Source organism: Camponotus floridanus, unplaced genomic scaffold (genome assembly GCF_003227725.1).
Source record: "Camponotus floridanus strain SB8 unplaced genomic scaffold, Cflo_v7.5 scaffold1, whole genome shotgun sequence".
Taxonomy (NCBI): Eukaryota; Metazoa; Arthropoda; class Insecta; order Hymenoptera; family Formicidae; genus Camponotus; species Camponotus floridanus.
This window is the reverse complement of record NW_020229214.1, coordinates 6,244,516-6,261,967: the sequence shown is the minus strand read 5'-3', so window position 1 is coordinate 6,261,967 and position 17,452 is coordinate 6,244,516. Positions and strand designations below refer to the sequence as shown.

The 17,452-nt window shown below is 33.4% G+C and overlaps 1 protein-coding gene across 10 annotated transcripts in view; it reads right to left on the bottom strand.

The window, feature by feature from the left end:
• Positions 1–14,457: 14,457 nt before the first annotated feature.
• Positions 14,458–17,452, bottom strand: part of LOC105254731 (chaoptin) — a 102,564-nt gene continuing 99,569 nt past the window's right edge. For all 10 annotated transcript variants that reach the window (XM_025408231.1, XM_025408006.1, XM_025408082.1 and 7 more), the window contains 2 exons: positions 16,409–16,752; positions 14,458–15,889 (listed from right to left, as the gene is read on the bottom strand). In XM_025408231.1, coding sequence (XP_025264016.1) covers positions 15,347–15,889; positions 16,409–16,752 — 887 coding nt within the window. In that variant the 3' untranslated portion in view covers positions 14,458–15,346. The remainder of the gene's footprint in view (positions 15,890–16,408; positions 16,753–17,452) is intronic.

The window sequence follows — 17,452 nt, the reverse complement described above, 5'->3', positions numbered from 1 at the left end:
TTTGCGGCTACGGAGGCCGCATCGGGGAAAGACGATCGAGAGATCTGACTTATTTGTACACACATCTGCTGGCGGGATTGGGAATTGGCTCGGATTTATCGAACGGCGCGGGGGCGAAACGTCGATGAAGGGAAATGGAGAAACGTCGCGCCGTTTGTAACCGCTTGTGGCTTTATTTACTACGGGCTTGTTTAGCGAAGCGTAGTTATAGCTATTGGAATATATTATCATCTGTGAATACGCGACATGCTAGTTAGGTACGTATGTCAATAATGTTTAGTATGCGACTTGCTTAAAATGCACGAGGACATGATGCGTTATGAATTTTCCCGGGGTTGCAGAACATCGCGAATGGCATGTTACCGCACCGATATATTGCCAGCCTTGTAATAAATATATGTAATATTGTTATTTTGATATTTTATTATTATTTTGATTTTTTATTTTGACTTATTATTTATTTTATTTTTATTATTATTTTTATTATTATTATTATTTTTATTATTATTTTGATTTTTTATTTTGATTTATTATTTATTTTATTTTATATTTATTATTTTGATCTTTTATTTTGTAATTAATTAGACGCACGCATACATTTTTAAATTGAATCGATGAAAATTGATTAAAGCAATGACAAGATTTCATTGAAGATCAGTAAATATTTTACTGATTTTTAGTGAAAACATTTACACTTTGCTCCTTTTCCGACTATATTCTTCCCTTTATTCAGTCACTTTTGTTAAAGTTTGTGTACAATTATGTAGAGAATAAGAACTTGTGCTATCTTACAGCCTCGAAGTTAAATACACCAAAATTCCTCCTTCTCCCAAGTCCTTCGCAGTTAGGAACTATTTACATCTCCATTTTTGCTAAAGTAAAATCATCTCTGTTTTCGACAAGAAATATTACCGTGCACTCTTGGCTGAATACTTCATGGCGTATTGTATATTTCTGTAAAAAAATTCTCTATTCTTTAGGCAGATGAGTTTCGACTTGATCATTGAAATAAGAGACAGAGAAATATACAATTTGCAATAATTTTAACTAAAATGCACATAGTGCTACAAATGTATTTAATTTGTTAATATGTGCATTTATCACAATTAAAATGTTGAATATCGTGCCAATATAATACGTGGACTATAATATATGTTTATATCTGAAACGACTATCGTCACAGGGAGACATTATTGAGACATGAAATGTTTCATGTACAATCAGTTCTCTCCTGCGATGAAAATATATTTTGCAATATATGCCTTTATTATATTTCTAGTCGAGCACAGTCGATCAATTTGTTTGAATCTCGGCAGTACATTCGGCAATACATTGCCGTTTTGCTCCGGATTTTGAAATTCCATCAGTTACTCGCTCCGACCTTCGACATTCCTAGCACTAGCGTAGAAGCCAGGTGGAAACGAGTTTACGACGAATGGGATAGAAAAGAGCAGACATGTTGGAATCGATAGAAATATTTATGCCAGAAATTTTCCTTGGAATAACGGCCTGGTTCTCGCGTTTATATAAATTTGGTCCTCGGTCTCTCGGTGTCTCGGGTCTTTTCGTTGCGGAGTTTCTGGCGCTGTGCTACGAGAAAAGCCCGTGAAAGGTCGAGTTCGGCGATAAACTTATGCATTTTCTTATACTTTTCTTTCTTTACCGACCGCATTGTTTTTGCTATCTTACGTCCTATCCCCGGCTCGCTATCGACCACGTGTCTCGGGGGCATTCATAAATAAATATATTAAATCTTCAGCAAACTACAGTTTTACAAGTATGAAAGCATAATTTTGAAATTAAAATGCATATATATAATTAAAATATGGATATTATATAACGCATTCCAAATGGACTGCGCGCTGTAGAGGATTTATGGTACAAAATATTTCGTTCACAAGCTATACAAATGTCAAGTCGCGCGTCAGTTTGAAAGTCTGCAGTTTGTCTCGAAAGAAAACTCAGACTTCATGCTCCGTGGAAAAGCCGCGAATGTCAGGTTCTCATTTAGGTATTCGTTTTGAAGTCTTCGCGAAGTTGGCCGGCACTCGAGGATCTAAGACACCTAATTTTGAAACTTCTCGCGTTACTTATGGCCGTCTGCCCATGTAATTTGTCGACCTGCTGCAGAAAATTTATGAACAAAGCTCAGCTCTCAAATAACGAACTCTCGGCGCATCCGCGTTATTCATGTGTTTCGTCTCTTTATTAATTCCCTTAATTTAACTCTTCTTGAATGTCGTTATTCTTCATGACACGTATTCAAAGAAACGTACCTCTCTTTATTGTCCGAAATTTTTTAACCGTATCTAAAATATTACTGTATATAATTTCCAGTTTCTAACAAGACTACGCAAGACTATAAAGAGTATATCATGATGATATATGGAAGATCATATCGAGTGAATGAAATGCATTTGTGTCGAGTTACAATTGAACAGATCATTATTAATATTCAATAATATTCAAACGATAAATTTGATACGACGGTATGATTATGTACTGTAAATTGTATCATAATATAATTAGTATCTTTTCATTTGTATTAATCTAGTCGAATTATTAATTATGCGAGAAACTAGCCTTCGGAACATAATTATTATCAAAATTATTGATCTTGTATTTTGCTGCAATAATTTTCTTTTTTTACTCTTTTTTATACTAGATTAGCTTCTTCTTCAGGATATATTGCTCTATTTTTACTATTATTTTATAGTTAAATATTTAAATTATAATTTGTTAAATGATAAACCAACAAAGAAGACACGAGTCTTTGCTGTTTAATTACACGAATATTCAAACAGTATTCAAAATACAAGTGTCTAATTAATTTAAATGTTGCCATAAAGCTCGATCATTTAGTTTCTAGGCGTGAGGAGAGAACACAGGGTAAGTACAGGCGCACCGAAACGGTCGGATAATTCTCTACGATCTCTGTCATAGTTCTGTCCGACTTGTTAGCCTTATGAGAAGACGAGATTTACCTTTGTTTCATCACATTTTGTCGGCAATTTTGGTAGTAACATTACCGTTGAGTCTCGTTATAATTTTGGCATGGCGTATTCCAACCACCATGTTATCGCGCCATATCGAGGTATTAAGGTAATGAGGATTCTCCCTTTCTCACACACACAGTATCCTTACATTCGATATACGCAAGATCACGTTAAAGTGTAATTTTCTATTTCGAGATAATGATTCGATGCACGATAAGGATCTGAGAGAATATAAAATAAAATTTCTTGACTGAAAATCATAAGTGTGTTCCTGTGTCGTTCTATAAAATGTTAATTTTAACATTTTTCACATGTCCCAGAAAGTCCTAAATTTTAAGTTAAAATAACTCATTCGTCGTATGTTACTTATTGACAAATTAAAAATGTTAAATAATTGACACAATACTTTACATTTATTTTTGTTATTGTGACTTTAAATGTAATGTAAAAATAACATACAAATTAATTAAAAATTATTAAAATTGAAAAAATAGTTACAATAGTTAACTCATAAGAATTGTTGTAGGACATTAACATATAATAGTAATTATTTTAACTTAAATTATTTATAATAGAAACATTTGATTTTAGTAAATTTGATTATTTCGTATGTCAAAGTTCAAGATTATTTCAAGATTTACTTTAACTTTTCTTGGAATGTTAAACTGACTTTGAGACATGTCGATTGTTTAAAATGATTATGTTAAAAATACTCAAAATAATATTCCATTTCTAAGAGACATATACAGAGTGTTAAGTTATGAACATACAAGTTATGAACATATTAATTTTACATTAAAGTACTAATCAAAACGTGATAACATAAGAAAATTTTAACATATGGACGCACAACTTTTTACTGTGTATACATTAGTTATTTGCGTAAACATGTTCTATTTCATGACTGCATTACATATATAGAGATGTACAAAATTTTGTTCGCTTGTTAAATAATAATAGAAACAGTCATATTTGCAAATTCTCGCATTATGATCGATTTTGTTCAAATATTACACAATACCGATGCGTAGTATTGTGCGTCTATTTAGATTAGCATGATACATCGTGTAATACGAGAATGGCAGTCATTATATAAACATTACGAGATGATTGATTGAAATCAACAAATTTAACTGTATCGGATGTGTATCAAATGATTTGGCGCTATTTTTCCTTCTGTTATATGTTATCGGCGATCACGATTAACATTTCTCCGCAGAAATACCCTCTTCACATCTCCCTGTAACTTTTCTCGTTGCGTTACTTTTCGGCAACGGAAATACGCGCGCTCGAGGAGTAAACTCGAGAGATATTTTCACAGGCGAAACGCACCGGCAGGCATTTACGATCAAGAAACGAAACAGGCATGTGTCGTTTTACGTAATCTCACGACAGTGAGATTCGCTTTGTGCGAGGCACAAAGCCACCGGCGCCATTTCGCCGAATGCCCGACTTTGTATGCATGTCTATTTCCCGAATACGTCGTTACGGAGCCGGAAACGTTTGTTCGAGGCTCATTGAATTTCCCGTATTTGCGAAGTTTTGTATACGCGATGGTGAAAGTAGAATATCGACGAATGTTTCGTTTAAATGTGTTTAGTTTCCGATAACCACACGTTGGAGACACCCATATACGCGTTATTGTAAGTAAATATGCGAATATGTACGCTTGAATGCAATTTCATATGAAGATAAATAAATCGTATTGTTGATTGTGTGACTACAAAATAATGCAAGAAGATAAAATAGAAAAGTATCAAAAATTTTTTCTAAATCATGTATTGATAGGAGGAAGAGACTTTATTTCTCTTATTTATTTTTTAACTCAATATTAAAATATTAATATGCATAGTGTTGATTTTATAGTCAAGATAGTTGTCAAGATATTTAGCAGGAACTAAGATTCTTCAGCCCTGAAGAATCATGAAATTATATCTGATCCTATAAAATTTAATTGATAATTATCCTATTGAGATACGCTGAATATATATCTTAATATATGCATCATGACAAATTATCGACATAATAAAGCTAATGATAAAGCATTTAATAAAATTAATAAAGCTGATTTTTATAATTTCATTTCGCATGCGTGAATTCCAGAAGATTGGAGGAGAAAAGATTAGATTTGGAAAGAGGAGGTGAAGCCACGGTGCTCGTTATAATATCACCGGATAATCTTATATCCATTTTATACTAATCGATCCCTATCATTCTAGGATCTAAAAGTTAAAATCTAAGAATTAGAATTGAGATTCAAGGAAAATGCTGAGCTCCATAATCGTACCTCGAAATTGCTTCGCGCGCTTCTCAAAGATTCTTCGGGAAGAACATTTGCTTAGATCGTGCAACAAAATGCTTCTAATTGCACATTTGTTTAATTTTTTACCTATTTATTTTGCTACATCTCCTTTTTTGCTTTAACAGATACCAACATATATACATAAATATATAGAGTGACGTAAAAACACACCGTAAAACATTACGACGGTAATGATTGAATGGCACATTGACATACCCTTTTATAAATGAAACAGAATGGAGACGGGTTGCACGAATATCACTCGTAAATTGTCAAAGCACGATCGCAGCTGCTGTCGAGGCAAAAGTTGCGAGAAAGAAAAGTCCGTCAATCGATCGTGCTTCATTGTACGAAGCTCCGACCATTTTTCTCCGCGGAGAAAACTGGGACAAGAGATCCGAGTTTTAGATACTACTCCGGGGGTGTCTCATAAGCGTCTGTGTAGTTCGCATCGTACGCTGCCGACGCCCACGCGTCTAACAAAAAGTTCCTGATAAAATTCATATATTCCTCACAACACCGAGGAAAATACATGCATATTGTGACTGACTTCCGCGCTCGCGCGCGCGTAGCGATATGTATAAAGAACTTTTCGCTTTTTTTTCGATGATTTTGCGACATTCTTTCGTGTATCTTCCGTTTCAGTTTCCAACAAGCGAATCGCATACGCATATATTTTTGCGCAATCACTCTCATTCAAATCGGCATTTCAACGAAAATTATCGGTATTGTCATCGCACGGAGAGATGCGTATTTTTGGGATGTCCGTGTCGCGCTTATGAAAATGGATTAAATGTACTCCATGCACACGTGAAATTATTCGCCCTCCATGCTGATGATTTCATTGTTGTATATCGCAAATACTTGCGAAAGCGACGAATAGGATTAAAATAGGATTATAATAAAGAATATTTCGTTCGGTTTAATAACGATGAAATTTTTAAAAATTTTTCATTTATTTCCACGCTTGCTCAATTTTATTTTAAAGATCGATATATTGGATAGAAGCTTTATTCATGTCTTAACAATATAATTAAAATGTCGATAATAAATCATTAATATTAAATAAATTGAATTTATTTTGCATACCTATCTTTGATAAAATGCATTTTCATTTATAAATGTTGAAAAATCCAAATGTGCAATATATAAATATTATTGTGGAATCGGAATTATTAAATCGATGTTCTTATGTGTTATAAACATGCGAGAGATGTAACGCTAAAATGTATTTCATTATTATAATAACCGGACACGTCGATATGCGTCTGGTAAAGATGCATGCCCGAAAATCGGCAAAGAGAAAGAAACTGATAAACTCCCATATATGAATTGTATTTCATACTAGCTAGTGATAATGGCGATTTTGAAAGCTTCGCCGACGAAATTACGATGGCCGAAAATGTTATTATGCGCTTTGAATATGCACTGCTGGTAATGCGGTGTCCCTTTTCGCTCTCGTTGTCGAAATAAGCCGGTCTGGTGATATATTAGTACCGCATAATGGAGTTACTGGTAATGAATGGCCACGTAGTATGTCTCATTTTTGTTGGTTTTCGTGGTGAATGCAGTCACTGTGACATATACGAAAATGTCAATCACCTATGTAAATTGTACAAACGGGACCGTCGCATGTGCTGTACGTTAAATTGCAGTCGGTGTATTGTCACGTGTCATTACTAAAATGTTAGGTGAGAATTTGTATCAAAATTATAAATAGAAATTTTGAATATGTATGTATTAGAAAGAAGAATAATATAATATTTAGTAAAATTGTAAGATCCTATTTTTAGAGTTTTATAAATTAATGTAGATTATATAGATGATTTATATATTATTAGTTCCTTCTCTTAATTTAATTAATTTTATTATTTAATTTTTATTATTTTAATTTTCTTTATTATTTAATTTTATTATTTAATTTTATTAATTAATATTATCCTAAATTTATATATTAATATTATTTTTATCTTTAATCCTACTGATATATACAATTCATATATATCATTTATACATATATCCTTTTTAATATATCCTTTAAATTTCCGCTGTGAAGTTTGTCGCTATAAAGTATCAACGACTGTTTAATTCACGATGCGTAATGGTAATGCACGAGTTCAAAGTGGTTTGAGTGTCGGCATAAATTTCACTTCGGAAAATATTTGATCTTCCGTACGCTGCGCGCGTCTGCTGCGCGAAGCGAACTCATTTTCCGACATATAGCGAATAAATATTAATTATCTGTTATCGGACAAGCCATGGTGCGCTGGCTCATTCGATTTTATGAAAATAATATATGCCGGATTAATTTGCATTGGCAATGCGTGCTCACGTGCGCCATGTTGGAGATCACGCGGCTATAGTTTCTAATAAATTAAAATATGTATTTGAGCAACTAATCACTCGCTATTTATCTCTCCAGCCATATTAGTTTTTTGATATTATCCTTTCGTATAATATTTTCTATAATCCTTCTTTTCCATTATTTTAGATATTCTATTAATTATGTTATGTTTCTATCGTGTTTGAAATTTATTTATCAAATCAATATCATCGCGTTATATACATTAATATATCTTGCAATACACATTGACATTTTTTAAATATTATACATGTGCAATAAATATTAGATATACATATCTTGTAAAGATTTAGCATAATGTAAAAGAGTAAAAGAAATACAATTCGAGAATAAAGGATCGAAGGACATTATATGTATTATGCGCGTTCAAAAAATGATAATCACGCCATTTTTCAAGAGTAAGTTCTGCTCAAATATCTCGCTCTCGCGCCGTTATTCCGATAGAATAATTTTATGGCATTATTCGTTTGGTGCATTCACGATTGCATGTTTGCGCCGGTTTCTTGATAATAAGTTAGATTTATGTGGAACAGATTGTTACTTCTCGCCAAACGAGTGCTCTCAATGAGCATCTTCCTCCTAATCCCCGTTTCTCGTTTCAACGGCCACTTTGCTCCCTCGGGTATCAGATGAAGAGAATGGAATCATTTCAAATCAAATTACAGCATGTGCTTGGGCATTTAAAGCGTTTTTGATCATTCCTCATTCAGAATCGCGGCGCAGACATTTTCCGATGTGAGAGAGGAATGGGCAAGAAAATGTAAAGGGTACGAGGGAACGTATCGCCGATCGATATATCGTTGTGGAATTTTCTCATAGAATAAAATCTGTGAAATCTTTATATTTTTATATACGAAGCAAATTCTCGTGCTTCGTAAAAGAAGCATTAAACTTCAAATCAAACTAAATAAAACTATATATTTATTTTATAATTTAATTATCGTATAAATATGATAAAAATCGATATTTGAAATATTTTTATCGATCTTTTTATTTTCCATTACACATTGCAATAACAAATTTATATATATTATAATATTATCGGTCAACTGTTTAAAATATAATTTTTATATTTAAATGTAACATTCATATAGAAGATGGAACATGCAAGCAATATAAGTTGAAAATGTTGCTAATTAAATTATCCGAGTAAGAAATGTTCATTTAAGTTCTATAAAAGGAAACTTGGCAAGTGCTGTGAAACCTTTCTTTACGTCTCTGATTATTGTAGAAATTCTACTTGTTCCTTTGCTTTACACCTTTTGGATTCCATCATACTCATAAGAAAACTTTACATAAAAATATAAATGTTAACATTTCTAATCATAACAATTTTTTTACAATAACATAGATTTAAGTTATGTAAAAAAGTAAGTTCTTCTACTAATTGGCAAAGCAAAAATTCCGACTATTTCAATTTAGTTAGTAGACTTGCTTAGTAGAGAATATTCTAAGAATGCAATTTGTAGCTACTTGTATTGTGGGGATTTTTGCGGGAATACTTCGCAAGACAGAGATACATTGCAATTACCTTCTTTTTGCACAATGTATTATACATGTATATATGTGTACATATACATGAGAGGAACAAAGTATTTTATTAACTTTGTATCGTTTCCCATAATTTTCTCTCGAACAAAACGCATTGTAATCGATAATATATACGATGCAAATATACATTTTCCTCAATTATATGCTACAAGTTTGTATTTACGCAAATTTACGTAGATGTACGTAAATTATATCCTATTTTCATTTTCGAGAAACGAATACATTAATTGTGTCAGTATTTTTCCACGTTGACAGCAAAAATATGATGAGAAACGAATACAACGTTTTCGATCTAAATATTTTTTCGTACAATTTTGAGAAAATTGATAACTAAATCGATATCATTTTATGCAATCGTAATTAAATAATTACGATTAAATTTAAATAATTTTTATATATCTGATATTTTAAACGTGAAAAAAGTTAAAAAAATGTTTGCGAATAAAAAATTTCGTGAAATTATTGTAATATTTTTTGCTGTCAACGTGGAAAAATACTGGCACAATTAATGTCGATGCCATACGTGATGCAAGCGCGAAAACTATGATATCAGTCAGACGTTCGATCGATCGATATCGCTTTTTGACGCCGCCAGACATACGCTAATCCAACAATAATGCGGCACTACGAACCTGTACAATCCGTCGCGTTTATCTCAATAAATATGGTTCTCTCGCTGTGTAGGCTGTCGCGAACAGACTGCGCCCATAGATAGTTATTTCTCTTCTCTAGATATTGCGCCGTAAAATGGTGTACACTTACGTGTCGTAGTGAATTGGTTACTTGATAAATGTTTTTTACGGCCTGGAATGGTAGTTTTATACGAAGCTGCTGTATCAATTATTGTACCGTTATAAACGCTATCTCGCGCAATCAATCATTTTTTTCCCGTGAAAAAAAAAAAATAAAAATAACTAAGGATAAAAATGTACATATATATTTCAAATAATATATTTCAATAAAGGATGTATTTCTTTTTATTTCTAATCAACAAAATATTCTATGGCATTCTCTTCGAAGGCGTTTAATTTAATTCTAGAGCTATCAAAAAGACACATTCTGACGTTTCACATGTGAAACGCGACGCTCGAATGTCTGTCGCGTAATGCGCTATCATATATCCGCTTTCATTCAGCTGCCAACTGTTGCGACGAGAACCTCATGCGGAAACATTTTCCGGGTGTACTATGTCAGGTGAAAAGTGGCGGGGAGAAATACGATCGAAGACGAGCGGAGACGTCAAGGGATAAAAACCAGAGGAAGAAGAGAGAGAGAGAAAGAGAGAGAGAGAGGGGGGGGGGAAGGGAAGATTTCATTGCATGCATAATTTCTCAGTCCACGACTGCGTCTTCCCGTTACAATGAGCCGCCTTGTTCGAGTGTATTACCTTCGTTGTGTACGTGTGCAACGTGGGCAAGGGTGGCTCTGGGCTATATAGGAGCGCAGGCTTTCCTGCGAGAGTTGTATAGACCGACTCTAATACAATTGCTCCTGCGTCAAGTTTTCCCAGTATAAGGTATAGGCTATGCCAACTACTAACCCTGCGTCATGATGCTCGTACCGGATCTCCGCGAGCCATCCTCCACCACGATATAGTTCCACGGTTCTAATAAGGCGCACCGCGTACCTTATTAATAGTTGCACTTGGAAACTGCAACGCCGTTGCACAGCGAAAGATTAACAATATGTGCGCGGGAGTTTCTGCCGCGCTCAGGCAGAAGAACCCTCGACCGCAGAGCTGTTTGTCATGAGGAGAGATGCTTCCGAAGCAAAACACCGCTGCCGTTCAGTTGTAAACTGACGTTCTGGTTCATTAACGCCCAATGTATTTTCGCGCCGCATATCGGTGAAAGAGCATTTGTTTTCAGACTCCGAGATATTATTTATCCGTTCTTGGAGTTATATAATTTTTCTGGCCATTCCAAGTGATTTATAGCGTTATTTTCTCCATATATATTTACTTCTGCTTTTGTATGACATATTAATTGTAAGATTTGCTTGAAATAAATTATATTAAATGGGATAAACAATATTAATAAGGAGAACAATTTTCGCTGAGTACTTGTGATAAAATGCAGGAAGATATTTTAATATACGTCGCAAAGAATAAGTAGCCCATGCCAGGTCGAGTGAAAGAAAAGTAATTTTAGTAAAACATTGCTTATTATATGATAAATGTCTCATAATAACTTGTTTAACTGTCATTTTTGTATCTTTAAAATATATCTGTTGCATCTATAACAATATTATTATTATTGCATTAAAAAATAACAAGTAAAAAATAGAAAATTATATATTATTTAGTTGTTACTTAATAAATAGCCCTTTGATTATTTCCATTATACGCTTTATTGTGAACTTTTAAATTATGTCGCAACTCGTTATTTGTTTCTTATTTCTTCGCGAAACGTATAACAATTATATTGTTGATGCATATTTATTCGATTTACTGTAAAATTTAGAATTTGTAATGAAATATTTCATAAGACTGTTAAGTCATATATAAAACAAATCAGTAACAATGTTAAAAAAAATTAATACACTTTCTATCAAACCAACATAATAAATGATTATTAAAATAATATATCTCTCTACTTCCTTTAAAATCTGCGTATTTCTGTTATTTTTTAATTATAATCTCTACCGTCTGTTTTTTTAGAAGGAACTTCATCATGCATGTCTTTTTTAATTACTAGAACTCTGTTACATATCTTACATATTTTTCCTTAAAAAAGTGGAAGATAGAGATAAAGAAAAAAATGTTATCATTGCAAAGGACTGATGCTAGTCTAAAAAGATTAAAACAGCGCAAATTTTTATGCAAATTTTACGCTGGTGTAAAAGTGTTTACGCGCTGGGTTTCGTTGATGAGATCACGGAATATGATTATGAAATAAATGAAGCTCCGAGCGATCGTGTCCGGGGCACATATTTGCCGTTTTACATCGAGATAAATTATGGACACGCGACAGTTAGACGAAACTCCTAGAATTAATTAGGATTCATAATATCGTCACTACTCCAGCATGCCTCTATAACACTTGACATATTGCATTGACTTTTCTCTGCTTCTTCTTGTTGTACTTTCATTAAATTTACTCAATGCAGTAATCTTATTTCAAGCTCCTCGCGATATTTTAATGTATTCAGCATCGACGTTGCTACGCATTCCGATACGATTATACTTAATTAAGGAAAATTGAAATTCTTAGTATTCCTTGCATATTTGTTATTATTCTATACTATTCGATATATTTTTACTGAATATTTTAAAAATACTATATGCACGTTTTTGCATTTTTTAGCTAATATCTAACACATTGTAGAAATTTTACTGAAAAAATGATGTAACTTTTTTTATTTTTTTTATACGTGTCGATAATTTTCCCACAACGATGAGAATATTTCGTTTGTCGAAATAAAGAGAGCTGTTACTATTCACATATAAATTTAAAAGTTATTACAGAATGTAAGAGATTAAATTGACAATGGAATGGAAACAAAATATTAGGAAAAATAAATATTTATACATCTATGTATATTTTTTAAATCTTTCGATAAAAATTTTTGGCGTGTATAACAATCTTTAAAATTCACTTACCTGCCACACGATACTTCTGCAAAATAGTTGTAAAGCAAACCTGCGTATTGAAGCGTGTATTATTAGAACAAGTATCTCCTTGTAATTTCTATAGCTTCTCCTCTGACATATCAGATCGGAACTGATTGACGCTTAGGGATAGACTCAAGTTAATTACGAAATCTACGTAAACTACAGGCGTGTTCTAAGCTGTCCGGTATAAGCTGCTATTATAATTAATTAATTAGTCGTGAGATGACTTAACGGATTGCCGGAGATACGCTAGGAAATTCCATTTGACTAGAATGGTGGCTGAATCATAAACTAGATGCTTCGCGTGTAGTTTTAGCACAAAGCGAATAAGTAATCGCGCAATAAAGATGATTAATGTATAAGAAATCATAAACGTAAAAAATATAGACTGCGCGTATCGAAAAAATGTTATGTCAAAATAAAAAAAAAACTTTCAGAAGGGTTTATACTTTTTCTTTTATGTATATTATTAATTAATTTGTATTTTTTTGCATTAAAAATTTAGATTTTTATTACTAATTAATATCTAAATTATATGTAAATATTTATAATTATTTATATTATAAATATTTATTATTTTGTCTCATTTTATATCCTTTGCGTATCTATATTTAGAATGTTTAATTTTCCACGCTCTTCCTCCTTGGAGATTTGTATCCCCACTATAGATATAACGATTTGCATCTAATTAATTTGAAGAAAATAATGCTTTTGAGACATTACTTTCTTTTTTATTTTTAATCTTGGCTCAAATTGACAAAATAGGCGCACAATCTATATTTCCTATGTTTGTGCGAGAAATTAAAGATAATTTTTATAAAACAAATAAAATTCTTATTTTTGCTATTATCACTGTTTTTCCTGCGTCCTGAAAGTTTTCATTATAGGATGTGTTAATTGTTTCGTAGTAATTAGAAAACACTGAACTGAAAAATTAATTATAACTAGTCGGTTTATTAATATAAGTTGGGGAAATTGTACGAACAACAATTGAAATTGATTTACAGCCTTACTTTTATTAACCGAAAGCCTAAACTATAATAAAGAATGCTAATATGTATATATATATCTTCTATCTATATACAATAAACCGATTTTTCACGATATTTGATACACAATTAACATTTGGCAACTTGAAATCGATTATTTCTTTCTTTTATTTTTGTTTGGCAGGAATCACACTTAGTCTTTCACAATTCAAAAATGTGCTTGTTCGATTGCCGCAAATCTGCCTCGTAACGTGATATTATCAAAATCGAAGAGGCTAAATTACAATCATTCGCAAAATCTTTTCTATCGCGATATTTTAAGGACGACGATGTGAGCTTTTTACGCATATCGCGTATCTCCTTAATTACGTTAGTGCTGATCATTAGAACTATCGATACGAATAAGTGTAATATTGCTTACGCAGCACTATAAAGATGAACTTCATGAATACATACCTGTACCGTTATGCCGCGATGTCTTGCGTTATTTACAAACAAAAAAAAAAGTCTCGCGCCATGTACGATACGAGTAGACGAGTCTCGGAATTATGCAGGAAATTTCAAACGTCTTAAAAAATCAGTCTTCTCGTACGAGAGATTCGAAGTTTCGAAGGGAGAGGGTTGATACGTCGTTGTTCGTTTTTCGGTAAAGCAGCGGAATTACTCGCCGCTGACAGCCGGTTTTCATGATACGCGTCGTAAAAAACATTTCTCTTCTCGTGAAGAATACTCTTCTTGGAAAAAAATTTCTTGTCCAAGTTAATTTATCGCGCGCATTTGATTCTCTTGCAGGAGGAATCCTCGGAATCCTCGGAATTTTTTACGTTTTACAGTTTTTTTTGGCACAAGGCTTTTAAACGCGTTTAAGTCGCGCACCATCGCTTCCCGCCGATGTATGATAAGATTAAGTCATTCGAAGATATTCTCGTAGTAGAAATCGCGCTGTTAATGAAAGCATTGTATCCACGGTTTTTTGGCACTTTGCTTTATCGCATTTTTCTCTTGGTATAATGATGAGCAGATAATCACGAGAGCGGTAGTGTGGTTTGATGAGATAGTACAAAAATTCTTCTACATTGTTGATGTATCGCTGTCGATTAAAAAATTTTTATCGATTGGTGTCGATTTGATCATTCGCTACAAAAGATCGAACAGTATGCGTATATCAGTATCTTACCTAGATTACGTACTCCAAATAAAAGAAATTACGTTGATCGATCGTCGTGACAGCGGAATAAAATTATCACGACATCATCACACACTATGTAATCGACGATTATATAATCGATGATTTCACATTTGATTACTCAAAACAATTCCGACGTAATATTTTAATTACGCGCAAATAGTTCGGACGCCCAATCCACACGGCCGTCTCGTTTCTTGTCACATTTTCGACGACAATACGCAAATGTCATCGACACGTCTCTTTTACCCGCGCGATTATTAGCTATAGATACTGGTACAAGTCGACATGGTTTTCATTTCAATGTCGTGTTGAGCGGTCTCTTTTCGAGACTCCTTCGCCTTTTGCTACGAACCGAGGGATGGCGGTCCGATGTTGCTGATGAAACTCGGACATGCGTTCTCCGCTCTGTCGCCGCTTTGCAAGGAGAAGTGCCTGTAAGACATGTATTCTGGCGGATTCGAGGACAACGGTTGATCTCGCTTAATCGTCGCGCGTTGCTTTTTCATCTTCATGTAACCCAGAACGGAAATTAGCACCACGAAGACGACGAAGCCCATGCAGCTGCCTACGATCAGGCCTAGCCGTCTCGTGAGGATACTCGCCAGACCGCCTCTATCGCTCACCGTACCATCGCCCACAACCGAATCGGGCGCGTCCAAAGTTCTGACCTCGGTGCACCGGCTCGTAGGTGAATTCACCATCACGGGCAGCGAGGATCCTACGATCACGTCGTCATGCGAGGCATTCCATTGCCAGGAACCGATGTCCTCCGGGATTGGCGTACCCCAACTGCCTAAGCCGAGTACGCAAATCAGATAGCGCGTGTCAGACACCAACTTTGTCAATCTCACCGAGCGTGCCTTTGGATCCAGCAGCTTACCTCGTACCTGAAATGCCGATAAAAACGGGCATCTCGTCATCAACATGCGCGATTTTTTATCCGTCGCCGGGCTTGAATAAATAAGAAACGGGCGTTCGTGAAATAATGCAGCAAATTTTAGCTTCTAGCATGATTTTAATTATCTGTGTATATGTATAAGTTTGGTTCATTACTTTTAATATTCAATTATTAAATTATTATTTCACTTATTAAATTATTAATATTTGGTTCATTATTTTTAATATTAGGAAATGTAAATAAACTATTATAAATTATTATGTAAAAAGAATAAAACTGGATAAACTACAAATTTTTAAAATTCTCTGCGGAAAAAATTTAAATAATATAATAATCTCGTTAATCAAAAATTATATATTAAATGAGAAGCGGAATCAAATTTTATATACAATTACTAGAGTATGTTTAATTTCTAAATTGTTATTGCTAAGCAGTCTTTTCTTAAGTTTTTTTCTTTTTTTCTTAACATTGTGTAAAATTTCGACTTTTCTCATAAAAATTTCTTTACCTCGTCGACATTATCCAAGGCGTGGTACGCCACTTGGTATCCATGGAGGCCGGAATGATTTCTGCTCTGCCACGATACCAGAACGGAGAAGGGCTGAATGTCTTGAATTGCGAGTTTCAAAACCAGTGGAGCGGAACAGAAGGCGTGGGGGTCAAGATCGAGGAAGACGAGACCCCGTAGCTCAGGCGGCTGTTCGCATCTTAACAAACCACCCTCGACGTCACCGACTCCGACGCCATTTCTTCCGCGGCTACGACCCCCACCGACTCCACTCACCAGTTTCTGATGATCCCTTAACCATTCCCACAACTCTTGCGATTCGCAGCCACAGTGTAAGGGGTTCTCTGTTAATAAGATCATTTCGTTAATTAATTGTAATTTGATATTTATTTAGATTCATTTAGATTTAAGATTGGATTAAAAAACGAACTTCCTGCATGAATAAAATTCATTAACTATGCTCGATAATTAATCGAATTAAATAGGACAAAATGGATACTGATTCTTTGATACTGAAAGTATATTTGAATTTGTGAGAGATGATAGATCTTATATTTTGCATTATATATATTTGATAATATTTTTTTCTATATACGCGTAATATATAAAAATACACGAGTTCGAGAGAATGAAATAATTTATTTATTAATTTATGATTAGATATTAATTAAAAAATATTCACAAAAGAGCCTTTTTATATAATGAAAAATTTACATTATATTTATATACATGATATAATAATGAAAAATTTACATTATATTTATTATAAGAGAAATTTTATATATATTCTATTCTTATTGCATAACCATAAAGCAGAACTTTATACTCTCTAGTTATTTCACTGGAAATTTAATCTATAATGAAAATCTCATATATAATAAATATAAGTTTCATTTATTCTCTCGCGTGTGCTGTAACTGATTAAAATTAATTACAAATCTCATGCATCAACTATTAAATCAACAATCAAAATTTATAATTTCAATTCAATACATAATAATTTGCATAAAATATGTCTGCGAGTATCATGAATAAATGAATTAA